Source organism: Gymnodraco acuticeps, unplaced genomic scaffold (assembly GCF_902827175.1).
Source record: "Gymnodraco acuticeps unplaced genomic scaffold, fGymAcu1.1, whole genome shotgun sequence".
Lineage (NCBI taxonomy): Eukaryota > Metazoa > Chordata > Actinopteri > Perciformes > Bathydraconidae > Gymnodraco > Gymnodraco acuticeps.
This window is the reverse complement of record NW_022992072.1, coordinates 134,612-156,418: the sequence shown is the minus strand read 5'-3', so window position 1 is coordinate 156,418 and position 21,807 is coordinate 134,612. Positions and strand designations below refer to the sequence as shown.

At 42.2% G+C, this 21,807-nt stretch overlaps 2 protein-coding genes across 3 annotated transcripts; both read left to right on the top strand.

Annotated features, from left to right (window-relative positions):
- Positions 1-17,326, top strand: LOC117537155 (coiled-coil domain-containing protein 134-like). 2 transcript variants are annotated; one of them, XM_034202294.1, is made up of 7 exons: positions 1-258; positions 8,153-8,271; positions 10,480-10,601; positions 12,651-12,735; positions 13,414-13,595; positions 15,253-15,324; positions 16,143-17,326. In XM_034202294.1, exons 2-7 carry the CDS (start codon positions 8,175-8,177, stop codon positions 16,266-16,268), a joined length of 684 nt encoding a protein of 227 aa, XP_034058185.1. In that variant the 5' UTR covers positions 1-258; positions 8,153-8,174; the 3' UTR covers positions 16,269-17,326. The 2 variants fall into 2 exon arrangements, with proteins under 2 accessions (XP_034058185.1, XP_034058186.1); XM_034202295.1 differs by having other exon boundaries at positions 175-269.
- A 58-nt stretch (positions 17,327-17,384) lies between these two features.
- Positions 17,385-21,004, top strand: LOC117537154 (GTPase IMAP family member 4-like). The gene is made up of 2 exons (XM_034202293.1): positions 17,385-17,552; positions 18,517-21,004. Exons 1-2 carry the CDS (start codon positions 17,543-17,545, stop codon positions 19,857-19,859), a joined length of 1,353 nt encoding a protein of 450 aa, XP_034058184.1. The 5' UTR covers positions 17,385-17,542; the 3' UTR covers positions 19,860-21,004.
- Positions 21,005-21,807: the final 803 nt, after the last annotated feature.

Sequence of the window (21,807 nt, the reverse complement as noted above, 5' to 3'; positions counted from 1 at the left end):
TGTCATTCGTCCAAAGAGAGCCAGCCGGGTGCGATCGTGGCGCTGGCGGAGTGGATACAAGAGATCCGCATGCAAATTAACTCCTCCACCTCCTGAGAGTCTACAATCACACGTGCTGTTTTCCGAGCTGACCTTAAACGCTTCGTGTGGAGATATATATATATATATATATATATATTTAAAAAAAAAAGGAGATTCATCTGCACTACTTTGGGGGAAACGGTGTGCGCTAATCGGGCTGTTTCTCTCTGCAACACGGTGAGTGAAAGGCGAGTTTTCTGGCTATACTGTCACCTGTGTTTTGCAAAAATGCGATGAATCGAGTAAAGTATCGGAGCTACTTCAAATACTTGGTGAATTTACCTTTTGCGCGCCCTCCTTTAAATACATAATGGTGTTGTATTGCGGAGTTAAAGCAGGAGAAATAGTCCCACATCGCAGCTTTTTACTAATTGAATTCCCTCGTATTGTCCGTAGTGAGTCTCGAACTCGGGTCAGGTAAAGGGGGCTTGCAATCAATTAGGCAATGCATGATTGATGGTCCACATGACAGTCTTTATCCAGGCTCTGCCATCATCATCACCATTACGCATGTCCGTGCAGCCGTGCCTCTGCATGAATGATAACAGAGAGAGAGATGGTGTGTCAGTCCTTGGATCTCAAACATCCCACAGCCTTCTGGCAGCCCGAGGGGAAGAAATCTGGATCTATTGCTGCTACAAATCCAGATAAGCGTCTTTTATTTTTGCTCCATCTTCTTAGGAGTCGTTTTTTAGGCTAGTTTTGCCTCTTGGCATTAATGTCACAGAGTTTGATGGATCTCTCTTGGTTGAAGAGTTTTTGGGCTTTGAAAAACGGGATTGATCGAATAGTCTAGGAGCGACTCTTACATTACATTTAATTTAGCTGACGCTTTTCTCCAGAGAGACTTACAATAAGTGCAATCAGCCATGAAGAAACAAACCAAAAAGCATGAGTCCTGAAGGTACATCTCCTATCTATAAACACAGACTTGGAGTACTTACCATAAGCGCCCTCCTTACATGAATAATTGTGATGTATTGCAGAGTTGCATTTATAAAATTAACTCGCTCTTATTGTCCGTAGACAGAATATGGATCCACTCCTGCTGCACATCCATCTCTCTGTACCCTTTTCTCTAGCTCCATCTTCTTAGGAGTCACCTCCAGGGCTAGTTTTGCCTCTTGAAGTTAACGTCACAGAGCTGGTTGGATCTCTTTTTGATTGAAGATTGCTTCCCTCTAGAGAATATCTCATGCACACCACAGGGCCGGACTGGGACAATAAGTCAGGCCGGGAATTAGACACCCAGCCAGGCCACTATCAGTTTTTTGTGCCATTTTGCTGGATTTATTTGTCAATATTTACAGCATTGCTGCCCATAATGATAGCCCTCTAGTTTAAATCTACTACCCAAAAATAAACATAGGCTATGGACATGGGTTACTATTTAAAAAAATGTGCAAATCTATTTAGGAACCTATGTGAGCATATTTTAAGTGGGGGTGGACCTCAAATCCTATAGGGGGGTCTGAGGTTATCAGCCTCTCAGTCTGACAGCAGAGGACTCTCCTCCACCTTGTTGTTGAAAAAGCTCCTTATATCCGTTAGCGCAGCTAGCTAGCACCAGATGCTAACAACAACAACAATACACGTAACCGGTGCGCATGCTTTATCTCACTGCTCGCGCCACACATAACACACACCCTCCCGAGCTTGAATGACACACAGAGACGGGCATTAGTATGATCTGTATGAAAGTGGCCATGTCGGCAGGCCACATCATGTAGACAGCCAGTCACCCTCTGTGAGGCAGAGTCAGACCCACATTTGCGCAGCGTTGCGTTCACGACATACATAAAATAAAATAAAAGTCCTCAGGCCAGCAGGCCACTTAGCAGGCCAGGCCATCGGGAAACCTCCCGGTCCTCCCGATGGCCAGTCCGGGCCTGCCACAGGGATTTTAACCGCTGCTGGTTGTGTGTATGATCAGATATATACGCTAGCCTACTTATATGACATAGCTGGACACCTGGATCCCCCACACAGGAAATCAAAACTTCAGCCTCTCTGCCACAGGAGACGGTTGTTGGCAGGGAAGAGAAACGCCTCCGGCCAAGAGATTTACGTGGGCTTTACACGGCTTCAACGACGACTGTACCGCAGAACAGAACAACCCGAGGCGAAAACATCTCGCCCGACTTGAGTGCCACATTGACAGACCAAATCTGAACCGACGTTGGAGCATCAGCTGCAGGGAAACCCATCCGAAGCGTGCATCTTGCAGAGCATCTGTGTTGTAATAATGTGTGTACTGTCTGTCTTGTACAACTCAAGGGAGAAAGCCAAAAGGAGAAATCATGTCAAAGGTCTCATTTCTCAAGAGTAATCTGATTCAGAACATAAGTGCTTCTCTTAAATGATCAACCCTTGTCTGGGTTAATGGACGCATTTAGACTCTCATTCCTGTGCTGCCCATGCCACATTAGGAGATGATTGATGCACTCCTAATGTCTCTCCTTTTTAAGGTCTCAGCACTTCGCCCAATTGCACGGAAACGGCAAAAGGATGTATAAATATATATGTGTTGACGGCATTGAATCGTGCTGGTTGCCATAACCTTTCTGCCCTTAAACAGCTGTCGGAGCTGCATGGCTGACTGCATGGAAGCACACTGAGGGGGGAGGACATCAAATAAGTCGACAAGGAGAGACAAGGCCCCCTTTTTTTATCTTGGCTGTTATCTAGAAATATTGAGGCTCTGGAGCAGCACTTACGGATATTTAGTGCTGCGTTTCTCAGAAAGCTGGGAAGCTACCCAAAAGGTGTTTTCAGAACGCACAAATTGGCCTTAATCGAACATTGTTTTCACTCGGCTGTCTTCGGGAAACTTTTTTTCTTGCTGACTCGGGAAGAAAAAGTTGCTGTTTTTATTATAAATGAGAGACTACTTCAGCGACCTCAGACGACACCACTTGCAACAAAAGTGATTGTTTTATGTCACATTGGCAGAATCTTATCGAGATCTACTGCGGAGTCTTTGGAAAGTTGTCAGGATGTGCCGTAAAAAAGCAAAGCTGATGGGGAAACAGGAGGACGTTTAAGTCGATGTTCTCTGCTCTTTAGGAGCATATGGTTGGTTTCCTTCTGATTTAAGTGATGCTCATTCAGCCTAAATTAACACTCATCCTTTGTGCACTTACTAGTCCTTCAGATTCAAGAATTGGCCGCCTTGTAAAGATCAATTCTGACATGCAAAATGGAGACCCTGGTGATTGATTGATTGATTGATTGAAAAGTGTATTAACAGCTTGTATATTGGGTACAGTACAGTACAGCTCAAAACATACAATTGATAAGGGGATGCAGACCAGAGAAAGACTTTCGTCTTGTTTACATCAGGGTCCCCCATTTCCAATTCATCATATGATGATCGTTATCATCTTCCATTGACTCCTATCTGGGAGTGTTTAACGGTGGGTGTTTCTCAATGTCGAGGAGGCTTGCTTGGTAGCACATGTCCTCCGAGTCAGGTCATTCAGAAGCGAGGCAAGAATCCTTCCTAGCCTCGGAAAACGAAGAATGGTGGAACAGGCTAACAGGTGTGCGTCATATGCGAGGCCCCGCCTTAAATGGAGCGCGATTTCCGCCAAAGATTTAGAAATTGGTCCGTGCGCAAAGCATTGTGGGGATTTTAAGACCGGAGTCTACACATGTGCAGCCTTCGAAATGTCTCGCTACGAAGGACGCCGGCCTCGGTAGAATTCCAAGTATGCTGGACATTGGAACAGGCCTTCGGCGGGACTCGAGGACATAGTATCCTTGAAATAGTGGCTCTGGAGCATCCTTCCTCGACATTGAGAAACACCCACGGTGTCTTAAAAGGTGTGACTGATGGAAATATTCACCAGGAAAGCTGTTATTTCTCGCCTTCACGCTCCTCTACCTTCAGTGGCTGACAACTAACGACCCACAACACTTACATTAGAAGAAACGCACTGCACTTTGAAAAACAATGCAAATATAAAAACACCAATGTGCCAAAATACATTCAAATGAAGAAACGTCTTCACCAACTTGACGAAACATGAGCAGCGTTTACGAAAAGTGCTGCCGAAACGAAACCCTGCAAGAAGCTCAAAACACAACCGAAACCAGGGGACGCTCAAAAAGTAATGCACATTTCAGTGTTTGCAGATTTAGTCTGTTTCATAACTGTAAATGTGTCATCAGTATATTTGAAATGACTGAATGTTAGCTACATTAGCTACGTTAGCTAGGTTAGCTAGCTGGCTTACAGCAGATATGCAATAATATCATGCCCGGCGCCGTGGGAGGGCCAGGGAGGGCCAGGCCCTCCCATTTGACATTCCTGCCCTCCCCCAATAAACACGTTTTTTATTATTTATAAAAATGTAAAAATATATATATTTTATTTTTTTTAATTATAAATAAACTGTGAACTTTTATGCTACGATGTATGTGATGTCAGAACTAAAAAATAAAATCGCAGGCTACGTCAAATAAATGCATGTGTCTGTTGTGATTTGTGATTCGTCCCCATTTATACCAATCACAGCGTCACACTCTGCCGCCTATTCTGGATTTGTTTATTGTGCATTCTGTAGACTCCCATTTCTGTTTGAATTACAAAATGGATATAAAAAATTGGCTTAAAAGGTCTAAGGATTTATTAAAACGAAATAGCGATGAAAGAACTGCAGCCGATGGTGCAGCTGGCGACCCTGCACCTGCCGTTGCAGCAGCACGCCTTAATGTCACAAGCTTGACCTCGGCAAACCCCGGGGCTGAGTTAGCGATGATCTTGGGGTTAATGAACCCAAGCAGGTGAAGCTGGATCGTTATCCAGGGAGATTGTTTTCAGGAAAGAAGCGCACTTTTGCCGCTGCATGGTACAACAACAGACCGGCTTGAATATTCGTTAAAAGCAGACGCAGCCTTTTGTTTCCCCTGTAGACAGTTTAAAGTCAAAACGTCTTCATCTGATGCGGCTTTTACTGTCAAAGGTTTTTGCGACTGGAAACACGCATTACAGACTGATAAAGGACTGCTAATGCATGCCGCATCAAAAGAACACATTTCATGTGAGAGTTTGTGGAGAGACAGATATGCGAGGAAACACATAAGGAAATTATAACTTTGGTGCAGATCAGCTGCACGGAGCCGTTATTACGTGTCAGCTGTCGTTGATATTATAGCTTTTTTTAGCTGTCAACCAACTCCCTCTCAGAGGTGACTCGATGCACTCCACAGCATGTCCGAGTGCAGTGCATCGGAACATAAACCATGCCCAAGGCGGGCTAAACAGCTCATCGTCTCCGTCTCTACTATTTCTCTCCGAGTGCAGCGATGAGGAAGCTGCCATCCGTAACCAGTGTGCCTTGCTCGTGATTTACCAGTGTTTGTGCTGCCACGCACACAATGTTTCAAAGTGGTTTCTATGTTGCCCTTTATTTGTGTATGTTTGCGATAAGTGTGCGTCTTTACGCAATCCTGTTGGCCTTGCTGTTTGATATTGTGCCGCAGGCCCGCAGCACGTGACGGTTTTGTGTGCCCTCCCATGAAAATCATATGCCCTCCCTTTAGATTTGTTCTGGCGCCGGGTCTGAATAATATGTGATCGCATTGTTAAAACAAGCCGATACAACTTAGATTTGAGGTTAGTTTCCAGTAGGGCTGCTCAATTAATCGTATTTTAATCGCGATTATGATTATGGCTTGCAACGATTACGAAAACAACGTAATGGAAATAAAACGATTTTTTTTCTTCTTTCTTTTATTATTGGTTTTTCAGTTGAGTTATACTTAAAGTTCACGGTAATCAACTGTTAAAAAAAAAAATCTCCAATAAATTGATGTTTTCAAAGTAAATGGATAATCGTTTTTAATAATCGTCATATCAATTATTGACCCAAATAATCGACAGTGTGTCCCCTACCATTGTCTTGGAATTCAAGGTGTTTTAAAAAATATATATATATATTTTTTTTTTATTTGGAACCAAATTGCAACTCATCTACTGTCACTTTTCACACATGTGCCCTTTTATTAAATAAACTAAACGCTTTCATTTTAAGTTGTGAGTTTAGTGTTTTTGACCCTAAGAAACACTGATGCACTTATCAATAGCAATAATCCAAAGCTCCTCTCTCTGCTCCAGAAGATTTATAAAAAATATATATCCCAATGACACCACCACTCCCCCCGCTCAGGCAGCGCCCCCCCCCCCCCCCTAGTTTCCAGTGATAGTTGTACTTTTTAATCCCCGAACATCAACAAGCGCTCCACTCCCAGCTGTGTGCGTCACTTTTTAGTGTCCCCATTTCGTTTCCGATGTGGTTTGAGCTTCATGCTGCGTTTTGTAGTTGCAGGGTTTCATTAATGCAGCACTTTTAGTAACCTGTGCGATGTGTTTGGTGAAGATGTTTCTTCATTTGCATGTTTTGGTCTATTTGTGTTTTTTAAATTGAATTGTTTTTAAACTGAAGCGCGTTTCTCCTAATGTAAGTGTTTTGTGCCATTGTAGTGCGTTTGTCCCTGTCAGGCCACCATATCTACCAATTTTCACCTCGACACATCTCTTGCTCTCCACCTGCTTTTCACAACCTGGCTCTCCTTTCACGCCCTGCACCCCCGTCTGCGTCCCTGTGATAATACCATGATGGGAACCAATGATAAATGATGCATGTGAGAAATATTCTTTTAGCTTTTCATCAACATTTCCCGCCCTCCCTCTGCTAATGTTTTTCTTAAAATGTGGCTTTCATTAAATTTTAATTTGATGAGGCTTCTATTTTTAGCTGTTGCATTTATTTCCTCACTCTCATCCCTCCCTTTTTCAAACGTATAAAAAGCCTCTGAGGGAAGAAACGAAGAGGGGGGGGGTGAAGATATCGGTGAAGACCTCTGCTTTCGATAGAGAGCCGGGGGTCTGCTTCAGGGAATGTTCCTTTGGGGATTACGCAAGTGCCAGACATCAGATGTGTCTTTTTAAATGGCGGATCCCCCTCCAGGGCTCCATATTGACCACTTATCCCCAGCATGTCTCTGTGTCAAAGTATCACGAGACATGAAGCAGCATTGGAAGAAGAAAGAGGGGCTTCATGAATAAGATACACTGTTTCAGATGAAAGTGAAATCTGTGGAAGTCCAAACTAATTCAGTTCTGAGTTCCATCTTCAGAGAATAACAAAAGATTTGTGTTGTATAAAAACACCATGTCGTTCACTCTCCCTTTCCACTCTGTCTCTCTGCATAGAGGGCAGGGATGACGTATTTTAGGCCGATTGTTAGTTAGCATCTCAAGGGCTCTCTCGACAAAAACCAATGGGATTTTTCCATTGGATTACAGAATACTGCAGAAAATAAGATCTGTAGCAAACACACGTTTATGATACTTACATGTTTCGTTCAGTAGGATAATCTGCATATTAACACCACTTTTATCCTTGTTGACGCATAAATGCAATCTCCAGAAGTAAAAAGCTAACGTTAGGCTATAAAGCACGGTCACATGACTTCCCGCCACCACCGCTAAGCTAAAGGCGGCTAATGTTCGTCTCATTTAGACACTTGTTGGCAAACACAGTTTTTTTATTTCCTCGTAAAAGCTTCAGATATTCACCAGTGGGGTATTTCCTGATGTATTTTATGTCGTAGAACAAATCGTGAAATCATCTTCTTGTGTTAACCACAGACCTTATATCAGGCCTCAAACCAAAAACACATTCACAAAACCATTGACTTCCATACGAGAACCAGAAGTGCTGAAATGCTGACTCATTTAAAGATTTAAGGACTCATTCCTGCACCACTATTGCCAGCTTTCTCCTTTCCTCTTAGGGAGTTGAAAGCTGGTGAATTATATAAACGTGTTCGTTGTACACTTATTTGAATGTCATGATTCATATCTAAGCTTTCTGTTAAAATGCAGTCCTTTTTAGTCCAGTTTCAGGCATCTAAAAACTCATTCAAATAACCAGCAACTTCCAGATGAGAACCAGAAGTGTTAAAATGCTAACTAATTTACGGGTTTAGGACTCATTCCTCTCCCTCTCTGTGCCAGGATGTGGATGTTTAACCACGTGATTTACTGTGATCTTTCCTACAGGAGTGTGTCCTCCCTGCTGACCATGCAGAGTGTGTGTGCGGTGATCCTGGCGCTGGCTGCCTTCAGCTCGGCGGACACGGACACACACCGTCTGAGACACGACTCCAGCCTGGACATCTGTATCCTTCTGCTGAGAGTGTGTGTGCAAGAGCTGCTGCCAAATGCACTGACGTGTGTGCGTGTCACTGAACATTTCAGTTGTAGATCTGATGCCTTAAAACATTAGAATATATAACACAACAGAAAATCAATCACACTGATTACTGAAGTGTGTGATTATAGTGTTTAGGACAGGGGTTCCCAAACGTTGCCATGCCAAGGACCCCATATAGCATTATCCTCTGGCGGGGACCCCCCTGTTGCAATTCTTTTTTAAATGATGAGTACATTATGATGGAAAATATGACAAATTAATCATACAGCTTAATACGTTTTCTTAATATATATTTGTATTAATAATTAATTATCAGTTATTCTTCTAAAAATTGTTTGTATTTATCTTTTGTTTGTCATTCATTACATTCATTGTGTCTTACATTCTTAACACAATATTAAACGGTAAACATATTTTTAAAGCATTTTTAAAGTGATTTCTGTCTTTATAATATTATATAATTTTGAACAGTAATATGAACAATTAACATATATATTCATATATATAAACATCAATATTTGCTACATCCGTGCTCTCATCCAGCTGCAGAGCGAAATATTCACTAGCTCTCACTTGCTCCAAAAGCTGAGTAGATACACAGGCCCAATCCCAAACCACTCCCTCGACCCTACCCCTCCGTGATGGAGTGAACTCCGTCTGTAGCCACACTCGCAGCTCAACGAGGCTTCCTCCTGTCAGATGGAGGGAGTAAATACAGCAGCAAGCTTTGGGACGGCCTCCCCTCTCTCCGGCAGAAACAGGAAATGCCGTAACTGTATGTAACAACGGTTTCAGATCAGCATCTCTTAGACAAAAAGTTTAAGTAACTCAAATAAAACTCCAAACATCTTTCATTGTGTTTCAAAGCTCTTTTAGTTTTAAACCTGATGTTTATAAGCTTCTTAGTTTTTGCAACAGTCTGTAAATATACACAACTTTATAATAAAATGCACACATTTACCTTTTTCTAGACTAAACACAGGTATTATCCTCAGTTAAAAACATATGAGGTTATCATGAGGTTGTTAACATCGCAGTTTATCAGTGGATGTTTGCTGGAACTACTTGTAAACAGCTTGTTTCCTGACGGACACACACAGCGTGACTCCGGTCAGGTAGAGACCGGTCTCAAGTCAGCACCGCTGCAGACTCGCTGTTTGATAGCCCACTCCCCCTCCACACTCGTTGCTTTGGAACAGCCCTCAATATGGCGGACCCTCCGCGTGAACGCGCAAACGGAGGGGTAGGGTGTAGGGGGCCGTTTGGGAATGGGCCTCAGTTTCACTCTCAGTAACGGCAGCTCGATTCTGATTGGCTTGAAGGGCGGTCGTGTGATTTAAAAACTAAAAACTATTAAAAGATTGGCATCAAAGGACACATGGATTGATAGATATGCAGTTATTAATAACATCTAAAAAAAAAAAAATCCCCTTTCCCTCAAACTTTGCATGCGGCCCCCCGGGGGGTCGGGCCCCGACTTTGAAAAACACTGGTATAGGAGACCAAGTACTTGCAACAAGTCAGTCTGAAGCTATGTCTAAAGACTGAGACTCTAACAGCGTTTAGACTCTCTTTTACCCAAAACAAACGTTTATATGACATTGTGAAACTGGGCATTTGGACCTTTTTTAGAGTGTATTTATTTAGGGAGGATGCACATTAATTAACATAAGCATCCATCATGTAAATGTGCCTGATTTACCCATGGAGGCTCATTTTCATCAGCACAGCCTGGCAGGTTAATGGTGTTAAAAGAAAAATTATAGTAGCACAGAAAATCACACGATCGCTTAAGCAGAGGCAAAAACAAACGAGAAGAATTATAACATTAGTCCCTTAGCATTTTGTCTGTTGTGTGGCCAAATAAACGTATGAATTGACTATCAATGATGGATAACTTTAAGAACAGAGATAGGAGACAAGCTCCTCTGACATCGAGTGTTTACTTGCAAGAAAACCGACGACATTTGCAGTTTTCCAGATGCTCATTAAGGCACTGATAGTGAAAACCCACACATTAAATGAACAATACAGCAAAACATCATATCATCAAACTACTGATTTATCGCCCATTTCTATATTTCTGTGCCTTTTTAATGCGACAGATGGATGCATGAGCGAGCGTTTATGCGAGTTACTCCCATGTGTTGGCTCCTGACCTGCCTTTTTTTAGACAAGCGTCTGTTCGAGACCAAGAGGAAGGATCAACTGAGCGCGCTGAAAAATCTGGTGGAGCTGAACGACATCAACCAGCAGTACAAGATCATAGACATCATGCTCAAAGGACTCTTCAAGGTAAGCTGTGTGTGTGTGTGTGTGTGTGTGTGTGTGTGTGTGTGTGTGTGTGTGTGTGTGTGTGTGTGTGTGTGTGTGTGTGTGTGTGTGTGTGTGTGTGTGTGTGTGTGTGTGTGTGTGTGTGTGTGTGTGTGTGTGTGTGTGTGTGTGTGTGTGTGTGTGTGTGTGTGTGTGTGTGTGTGTGTGTGTGTGTGTGTGTGTGTGTGTGTGTGTGTGTGTGTGTGTGTGTGTGTGTGTGTGTGTGTGTGTGTGTGTGTGTGTGTGTGTGTGTGTGTGTGTGTGTGTGTGTGTGTTGTGTGTGTGTGTGTGTGTGTGTGTGTGTGTGTGTGTGTGTGTGTGTGTGTGTGTGTGTGTGTGTGTGTGTGTTACTGCGACATCAAGCACATTCAAGGCCACTAGTATAAAACAAAATGTTACAGCTGCTTCTAAGCGCAAACCAGCCTGTACTCTCGGCAGATTGACGGATGAGAAGATCCGACAGAATTCAAAAAGCTTCAAATCCAACGGTTACATTCATCGGCTTGTTTTCTCGTTTATTTATTGAAATGTTTATTCGGACTCAGCTCCTCGGAGTGCCATTCACTTCCCTGAGCTCGGAGCTTTTGCTTTACTGTACGTCTTCCCAGAGGACAGTTATCTTGGATCATCTCTCAAGGACAACATGCGGAGTCAACCTTCAGCGGCTGGAATACATTGTCAGCGTGTGTGTGTGTGTGTGTGTGTGTGTGTGTGTGTGTGTGTGTGTGTGTGTGTGTGTGTGTGTGTGTGTGTGTGTGTGTGTGTGTGTGTGTGTGTGTGTGTGTGTGTGTGTGTGTGTGTGTGTGTGTGTGTGTGTGTGTGTGTGTGTGTGTGTTCCTTCTTTGATCTCTATCCCTGTAAACGCTGCTGCACTCACTCTGATCCCAGTCCATTTGTTTGAGTGTTTTTAATTACAATATGGCATTAAGTGTCTCTATAAAAAAAGAGTGCAGTGTGTTGACTTCAAGAGGCCCTGTTGTGTTTTCCCTTTCCTGTAGTAGTGTGTTAAATAGGTTTTAGTGCATGTAAATGGTCTGCAAAGGCTAAAATCCCTGTGTTCCCTCCAGAGGGAGTTTCTCTCCCACACACTCCATAGTGACATCACGATGTAACACTCGCACATCTATTGGCTAGCGCTCCAACACATTGTAGGTGATAGGCTAACAGCCCGTCCACACGGCGGCGTGCGTTGAAGCTTCAACGCTTCTGCCCATTCACTTTGAATGGGTTGACGTCACGCTTTGCCGAACTGCATTGTGGGAGCGTTGCTCGCTTCAAAAGTTGAGCAATGTTCAACTTTTGAATTTTGACTTTTGACATTTATAGTGGCAATCATTAGGACTAAGATCAATAAAAAAAACATGAACTACCAAAGAGTCCTGAGGCAAGGCAGGAAGGCACCGTCTGTGCGCATGGCTTGTGAGTTGGTGTACAATAAGAGAGGTAAACACTGAATCAGTCTTCTTAATGAGGTTATGTTCCCAAACCCCCCTCCTGCCTGAAACACCTCCATTGGACTCTTTTGTTTACTTCTTTAATATAGTGACATCAACACTTCTATTGGCTAGTGCTCCAACACATTGTACGTGATAGGCTAAGGGGCGGGACATCTCTAAGCAGTTGACCAATCACAACAGAGCTGACCAGCGAACCAATCAGAGCAGACTGGGCTCTGGTTTCAGACAGAGGGAGGAAAGAGGTGCTGCAGCACATTAAAGCATGGAGACATGTTACAGTAGAGACACTAAATACTGATATGAACCTGAAAATCTGCATAACATGGCCCCTTTAAAAAAATGTACCTTCTTACTTCAAAACCCTAATGTTCTGTAAAGCTTCTTTAGCAGATTCACTGCATCCCACAGTGTCAGCAGTGAAGTGGTGTGTACAATGTCATGATAGGCAGGCAGGTTCCTTTCAAATCATCACTGTTATTTTTCACCTGCATCACCATAGCAACCACCTACATCCCAAGCACATATTGTAAAGTACATAAACCTGCTTTACTCAGCTTTTTTTCTTATTCTTAAGGTGTTGGAGGACTCGAGACAAATCCTGATCTCGGCCAACATGCAGCCTGACGACCCTTTCCCGATGGACGATAAGATCAAAGAAGGTCGGATTCGCTTTTATACCTCGGCTCTTTCCTCATTTGAAATGTCTCCTGCTCTTATATAAGCTACTTTATTTTAGCAGCATCTCCAGGATGTCTTTCATCCTCTTTCGGTGCCAGAGGGTGTCAATAATATCAGCTTTAGCGTCTGAATGTCACGAATATCATCTTCCCTTTTCCCCAGGCTTCTCCTAACCCAACACCTATTTGAGTCCTGCCGAAACTAAATTAGACATTTTTATTCGTCCCAATTATTAGGATGTTCTGTATGTTTTGTCAACAAAAATTCATTATCAAAATTGTCCTCCTCTGTTTTATTAAGTCCAATTAACCTGTATATTTTTTGTTATTTTGGATCATGCTCCAAAAACGTATATAGAATCTAAATCAGGTTAATCACCAAGTAATGTTTACACAGTATAATGAAATTGGTGTATAATGTATATACATACATACATACATATTAACACAGTAAGAGAAGTTAGGTTGTAAAAAAGAAAGAAAGAAAATATAGGACTATTATAGAAATATTTGAAAAAAATGATTAGAAGAAATGTACAAAAAAAATGTAAGTACAAGAAAATAACAACTTTAATTAATTACAATACAGTATGTGCAGTATATCAGAATTTAAATGTAGCTATGTTTTTGTCTCTTCCCTCTCTCTCTACCTCTCTGCAGCGTACTCCCACGTGGTCGAGAACACAGCGTTTTTTGGCGACGTGGCGCTGCGTTTCCCCCGGATCGTCCACCATTACTACGACCGGAACGAGGACTGGGACGGGATGCTGCGCTGGGGCCTGAACTTCTGCAACCAGTCGGGGGTCTTCACAGGAGGAGCCCACCAACATGTCCTCACACTGGTAAGAGTGGATTCTCGTCTTTCCTGTCCCTAATATTACCTGTTGATGAGTCTTGTCACAGTCCGTTGATGTAAGGGTGTAAACAAAGGATTCTGAGCTTTGATTTCAATACATTTTCTTCACAAATGGTTAAAAATACAAGCTCAATCATTGGGTATAATGGAGTATTCTATAACACATAGGTGTGAGCAAGCTCTCTGATTGGTCAATAGGCGTGTTTGATTCCACGATCAAACAACGATCAAATAGAACGTGCCTTTTCACAACAAGTCAATATCCCTCGGCGCAAGCGCCTCGGTCCTGCCGCAGTACTGTCGTACCAATAATGACGTTCAAGAACGGCCCTCTCGTGTATGATTGCTTAAATGTGAAATGGGACACCTTGATAAACTATCTGAATCTTAAGAATAAGGGCCTGGACACGAGAGAGAGAAAGTGTTTACAGTATATATTAATAATAACACATCTAGAAATGGAGAGATAGAATGTATTCTACAGAAACATTTACAAGCTAATAAACACCTAATACTAACCAAATACCCTAAAACTACACTAGTTGTTAATACTAAATGGTCCCAAAACATTATTTTCATCGATCTAAACATTGGTTGAAATAGGTTAGACATAATAAACACAGGAGTCTGAAAAAGGGAAAATAATGGTACAAATGAAATGCCTTAAGTAGAGTAACTTGTTTAGAAGTCCCCAGCCATTTAGTGAAGTCAGGATTTGACATTTTTATTCAACAACGGCTGCCTTTTCTGTTTTTAAAAGAATGAATGCCAACTATAAAAATCCAGCTACTGAATTTTAAAGGAAGAAACATTTTTCTAAGATCACTATTCTGCAGAGCTAAACAGAAAGACTTGTTCCTTTTGGTAAAGATGCTGAACTCTTAAATCAGACCACATTTAAGGGCCTTGAAAATACGAAAAAATCGCACAATACTTTTGTCTTTCTTTGCGGTTTTCTGTCCATTTTAAATCAATGCCGAAATATTTGCTTTGTTATTTTGAAGTGTAGATGCAGAATTCATCATAAGTCCATGATGAAATGAATCACTTTCTCTGCAGGAGACAAGGACATGGAAGAAATAACAATACAGTGCACAGTGTGGTAAATTGCCAGGTGCAGAGACATGACAGAACCATACTTGTTCAGGTTATACAGTATCCATGGAGATTTCACTGCAATCTGCTGTTATACATGCAGCACAAGGCACCTTATTGTTTGCTGAAAAGACGCTGATAACGGTGCCATTCGTCATCGGATTTGTCCATGATGAGTTGAAATTTAAAAGCAGATAAAATTGTGTTTTGTTTAATGTTAAGGGTTAATGAACTAAACTCCTGCAGCATTAATCTGTGACTTTAGCAACGTGCCAAGGGGATTATATTGTGGATTAATTCTGAGTGGTGCAGCAGCAGCAGTTAGCTTCTCCTCAGCAACTCTTAGTTTCTGAGCCCGCTATTTTTCATATAGCCATAGGGTCGAATGCTAATATGATAAAATAATATATGGAAGAACTGTTGCTGCTTGCCTTATACTGCTTTTTGTCTGCAGAAAAAGCGTATTTCTATTGAATAAATGACAATGTGCCCCCCCCCCCCCCTCTCCTCTTCTCCCCTGTCACCTGTCTATTCTGCTAATCTGTCAGATGTCACAGGAGCTGGGAATTACAGAGAAATCCCCAGACTTTATAAACCCGTATCGCACAGAGAGAGACGACGTGAGTAAAATGCAAACACACACACACACACACACACACAGACACACACACACCCTGTTCGAATGACCTTTAATGCCCTTTACTTTCTAGCAACCAGTAACAATTGCAACACAGAGACAAATCATTGCTATATCATACTGTTTCATTATCTCTAGTGGTGAAATGTAAGGAAGTAAATGTATTACGTAAGTGGATGACCAACAACAGAGCCGGCCAGCTAACCAATCGGAGCAGACTGGACTCTGGTTTCTGACAGAGGGTGAAAAGAGGTGCAGCAGCACAGGTGGTATGAGAGAAATAAAGAGCTTTTTGAACATTAAAACATGGAGACATGAAATATGAACCTGAAAATTAGCATTGTATGTCCTCTTAAAGGTAGGGTAGGTAAGAATGGAGAAACCAGCTCGAGTGCGCTAGAATTTGAAAGTACGCAGCCGAAAAAAATCTGCCCCTTCCTTCAGACTTCCTTACAGAGCCCCTCCTCCAACACACACGAATGCGCACATGACCAATGAGGGCACGAGATCAGTTTGTGCACAGATGGAAGGCTGACAGGCAGGTAGGCCATCCAGTTACTTTAGCCGGGCCGGCTCAGATGATTGGTCGTACTTTTTACAGCGCCACGGCTTCCACAGATGACATTTTTTTCATGTATTTATTGTCAAAGCACTTAAGATATTCATTACTATCGGGATGTTAAGAGCATTCCATGGAATATAACAAGTGTTTCTGAAGTGAATTACCTACCCCACCTTTAATGGACATTTTAAGGTACTCGTACTTTGTATACTACTCTATTCTTCTACTCCTTGCTTCAGGTGCTTCACACTGCCGAGGCTTTCCAGAAGATTCTGAGGGAGGAGGAGAAGAGGAGGAGGAAAGAGGAGAAGAGGAAAGAGATCCGGAAAGGTCCTCGCATTTCCCGCTCCCGCAACGAGCTATAGCGCTGCAAAACAGAGCGTTAGTAAAAGAAGAAGAGGAAGAGGAGGAACAGTCAACAAGGGGTGGCTTGACTTGTAGACTCCGATGACGGTGAAGGAAATAAAAAGCTGTCATCACTTGTACAAAAGCCTGGTGCTCTGTTGAGAACAAAACCTCAAGGTGACACCAATAAAGTGGAAGTGGTTAGTGAGTTTCTGACGCAGGCTTGAATTGCTGTATATGTGCGATTTATAATTGGAGAATCTAACGTTGAATAAGAAGTAGAGACGTCTCAAATAGGAGTTGAAAGGGGAAACTCATTTTTGATAACTTGAGGATTCAATAACTGTACTTTGGAATATATTTAATTTCAGTATAATCTTAAAATAAACCCCAATGTATTGTGTCTGTTCTAGATTATATGTGTCTAAAACCCATATGCTTCAAAATCAGTGTGTTTGCCAAATATAAATGGTCCTCGCCTTGAATTGATGGAATACCGTTTTTATTAATGTTTTCCTTCAATTGAGATATGTTGGATATATCTAGAGTGAAGTTTATGAGTGGGCAGGTTAATGTTCTTATTGCTGCTCAAAGTTTTAAAAGACACATCTTGTGTTTTGTTTGCCTGAAAGACAGTATTCCTTAATTTGTTCCTTTTTTTTGGTGTCTTTTTGAATATTTTTGTTTATCATCAGGGATTTTTCCTTTTATATCATTCCCCGTTTCAGATATTGACCTTTTAGTTAACAATAATTATAATATTGTCATCCTGTTGAGTATCTGTCAACCAGAGGTCCAGGATAGAAACATTTATCTTGCAGCCCTGCACCAGCTTCTTTATTTTCATTTTGTTTGTCTTTTTCTATTTATCTTTGCTGGGAATCAACATATTTTAATGGTTTAGATCTATGGAATTGAGATTGTTGTAATTTTGAAATAGACTGTTATCAAACTATATGTGTATATTCAGAGAAATAATATCATTGCTGCAGAATGAACAAGCCATTTTGTTATCAAATTTAATAAAATAAAGTGACTCGGATATACAAAATAAAGTGCATTTCATATGTTAACATTGCACAGTGTGTTTGTGTCACAGTGAGTTGTAGAGATCAGCCAACAGAGGGCAGGCAGTCCTCCCAAAATCACACCGACTAAAGTCCAATGTTTTTGGTTTATGGTTGAACAAAGCTCAACCTGAAATGTTTCTGCATTCAGAAGGAAACTAAATAATGTAGAGACGAAACGACCTCTTTTACTGAGACTGAGAAAGGCTTCTAACAATTATATTAACATGGACTCAGGTAAGGTAATCGTTTAATGTCGTTATAGTGGCTGTTTCCGTCATAAAATAGCAACTTGCTAATGCTAGCTGTTAGCTAAATTAGCTGTTGATATTTGCTTACTTTACCTAGCTTCGCATTGCTAATAAATAGCAGTGGCTACAGGGAAGTATTACCGATTAAAACTTGATTTCTGTATTTGATGTTTGATTTTGGTTGACATTAGGTAGCATTTGAGCTATAAACATCCAACTTAAGCACCCTAATGTTAGTGGGTAAGGCTAGCTGCTATATAACATTAGCTGTTAGGTAACCTACTCAATGGAGATGCTTTGTTTACATTGGAAACTTCCCGACAGACACTGACTTTTCTAGGCTTGGTAGATGACCTTTGTCGCCTTCATATTGTTTTTAGGTGCAATTAACCTATCAAAAAGTAAATATGCAGTGGTGGAAAGTAACTACGTATAAGTACTGTACTTTAGGAATGTATTGAGGTTGGAGAAGTACTCGGATCGTGTACTTAAGTAATAGTAGAAGTACCAGAGTGTAAGAATACTTTGTTACAAATAAAAGTCCTGCATTCAAAATTATGCTCAAGTAAAGGTAGAAAAGTATTAGCATCAAAATATACTTTAATATACTTTAAAATATACTATAAGCGCTTTGAGCACCAGGAAAAGCGCTTTATAAATGTATTATTATTATTATACTTAAAGTAGCGACAGTAAAAGTAGTCGTTGTGCAGATTGGTCCATTTCAGAATAATATATATGATATGTTTTATAATGATTGATCATTAAAGTGTTCTCAAAGCTGGTAAAGGTGCAGCTAGTTTGAATGACTTTGTATACTGCAGGGTAGCTTGTGGATTTACTCCAGGTGGAACTAAAGTCTGATTTAATAATCTGAGTACTTGTTCCATCACAGAAAATACCAACACACTCAGTTCATTAGAGACACTTTTTCATTGCATATTTTCCAGGATATAAGGAAGAGACAAAGGACCCAGTTAATATGGAGGGTGAGAGGGAAGGAGACGACCCTGCATCCAGATGGACTGAAGAGCTCAGGCTGGTCCTCATCGGAAAAACTGGATCCGGAAAGAGTGCGTCTGGAAACACCATCCTGGGCCGAAGGCAGTTCCTGTCACAGATCAGCGCCAGCTCAGTCACGCAGAGCTGCCAGCTAGGGAGCACTGAGGAAGAGGAAGCTGAGGAGGAAGATCAGACTGTCACACAGAGGAGGATGAGGAGGACCACGGTGGTCGACATGCCAGGGTTTGGGGACACTCACTTATCTGTGGAGCAGATCCATGCTGAGGTTGCTAAATGTGTGTCTCTCTCTGCCCCCGGGCCGCATGCCTTCCTGCTGGTGGTGCCAATAGGACGATACACTGAGAATGAGAACCAGGCTGCGTGCGAGTTAACCAAAATATTTGGCGAGGAGGCAGTCCGTCACCACACAGTGATTCTTTTTACCAGGGGTGATGACCTGGAGGGCGTAGAGATCGAAGATTATCTCAGGGGGACCGCACCTGCTGGGCTTAAAGCTCTGATTGACAGGTGTGGAGGCAGGTACCATGTACTGAACAACAAAGACCCCAGCAACTCAGCGCAGGTTCAAGAGCTCTTACTGAAGGTGGGCGACATGGTGAGGCAGACTAAGGAAGGGTTTTATACCAATAACATGTTTTTAGAAGCAGAGGCTGCCATCAAGGAGGAGCAGAAGAGGATTTTGAGGGAGCAAGCAGAGGGGGAAGAACAGGATATATTTAGAAAAAGAAGAAAGTGTGACTTGGAGACTTACAGAGTAGAAAGCAGCGATGTAAAATCCAGGAATAGGGAGTTGGAGAGAGGAAGGGAGGAGGATTTTAGGATGGAGAGGTGGACAGAAGAGAGCAGAGGCAATCCTTTTAGCTTCCTGAGAAACAGAGTTGAACGATGTAGAGATAAGTTCAGAGGCAGCAGGTCTGTGAGCAGGCGCCAGTCTCTCCATTCCTCTCTCACGAGGAGGGAGGCAGCGCTCTCTGCTAAGGTTCTGGAGAGGGTTAAGATCATGGTGGCTGCTGGGGCCACAGGCCTGGCAGTGGGGGTCGTTTTCGGGGCCGCTGCACCTTTAGCAGCCGCTGCCGGGGCTTCTTTGATGGGGAACTCTATTGGTTTTGCTGCAAGTCAATTTGCCGGGATGTCTGTCGCTGGAGGTTCAGGTGTTGGGAACGCTGTGGGGGGCCATAGTAGCGGCGGCCTCTGGGAAAACTGCAGTGGCTCTGGGGGCGGCAACGGGTGGACTTTTGGGTGGTTCTGTAGGGGCTATCGCTGCTGCTGAAGCTGCAAGTCCTGGGGAGGGCGCTCTGGATGCCCTGGGGCAGGTTAGTCTCATAGGGGCCTCTGCTGTGGGGGTGGCAGCAGGGGTGGGAGGCACCTTGGGAGCTGGGGCCGCTTTAGGAGCCGCTCTGGAGGGAGCAGCTTTCAGCACAGCGGCTCTCAGTGGAGCTGCAGCAGTAGGGGGCGGGGCAGCATCTGTAGCTAATGTAGCTTCAGTAGCAGGAAGTGTAGCTCCTCCGTTAGCTGCAGCGGTTGCAAATGCCCCGGTGGCTGCTGGGACTCCTGGTGTTCTGTGCGGGTTTACAGGGCCCAGTGTGTCCTCTGTGGCTGGTAGCGTGGTGTCGGACCCCTGGGGGACAGTGGCTGTGTCCACACGCCTCCTGAGTGCAGTGGCTGAGATCGGAAAGGCTGCAGCGGGCATTGCCTTGGCGGGTGGTCTGGTGGTGAAGGTGGTGAAGGAAAGAGTGAGGTGTGGCACAGCAACAACAGAAGCCAACTTCTCAGAGAAGAAGTCGTATGAGATCTACTGGAACAAACAGTGAGATCATGTTTTTCCCTATGAAGTCCTACACTCCACAGTAGCTGCCCTCAGTGAGAGATATCACACAATAGATAAAAGAGAGCAGAAATTGAAGTTGCAGTGATGTTGGTTGGAGCTATTTGAGGCTGGTGAATGAATTCAGTGACATTTGCAGTGCTGCCTGGGAGGTTTGATAAAGAAAAAAACGAATCCATTTTTGTAAGATTGTCATTCATCTCGCAATGGTTTGGTTTTGAACAAGAACTGATAAACACACTTTTTAAATGAAGTGAAAAACACACATTTCATTTTGACCTTTCTCAAGAAGAATCAAAGAAGTGAAAAAAGATAGGTGCGATATTATTTCTAAGATGTTGTTAAACTCATTCATTAATGGGTGTTGAAAAATGAACAAAAGCAGTAGAAGTGTTATATTTTCATTAATCTATTAAAATAATAAAGATACCTGGTTGTATTGCAGTGTTTCACCTCCTGTAATCTGTCAACCGTTTTGCACTTATGTATTAAAACTAGTTATGATCAACTTGTTTATAGTTACTGCAAATGTATCAGCAGTATTGTGATGCAATAAAATGAAAGGAATAAAGTATTCTTCCATGACTGAATATTATGGCCTTATTTCTTATTTTCTGCCACTGCCTCAAAAGCATTTTCTGAAGTACATTTTAAGGTGCTTGTGCTTGAGTATATCTTTACATGTACTTTACCTTAGATATAATAGTTGGATACACTCATTTAATAATTCAACTGTATTTGTATTTACTTTTACTTTTCAGCCTACATATTGTATATTTTCATTTAAAGTATTGGAGTATTTTTTCTGCACTGTTGCTGCTATATTATAAAAGTACTCAAATCTTTTATGTGCACTAACCGTATGAATTGCATTGACAATACTTTATTTATCCCAGGGGAAATTGCCTTTCTTGACATTTTAGACTTAAATATGATAAAAAATAAATAAAGAATCATGCAAATATTTATATAAACGTAAGATGTCTGAGTAAGAATGTGCACATTGTACTCACATAACGTGTATTACACTATATACTGTACTGTGGTGTGTTATTGTTATTAGATATATAATTAATTGCAGTTTAAAATGGTTTGGCTGCTGATAAGTAAGGCCTAGTGCCAGTCTTTTGACTAAAAGTGACGGATACAAGTGGCGAAATGACATGTCTGAAGTATTTATTCTCAATTAGTCATTACTTCTAAGGTGGTGAATGTCTGTTTCTAATGAGGTCCACAACTTATTTTCAAGAAGACAGGGGGCGCGGTTTATTCAAATGACAAAGAAGCTTCTGATGGTTGACGTACTATCAGACCACGGCAAATACGACCTTCTCATTGGACGATGGCGACTGGTCTCATGACAACAACAGATCTCTCTCGGCCAATCAGGACC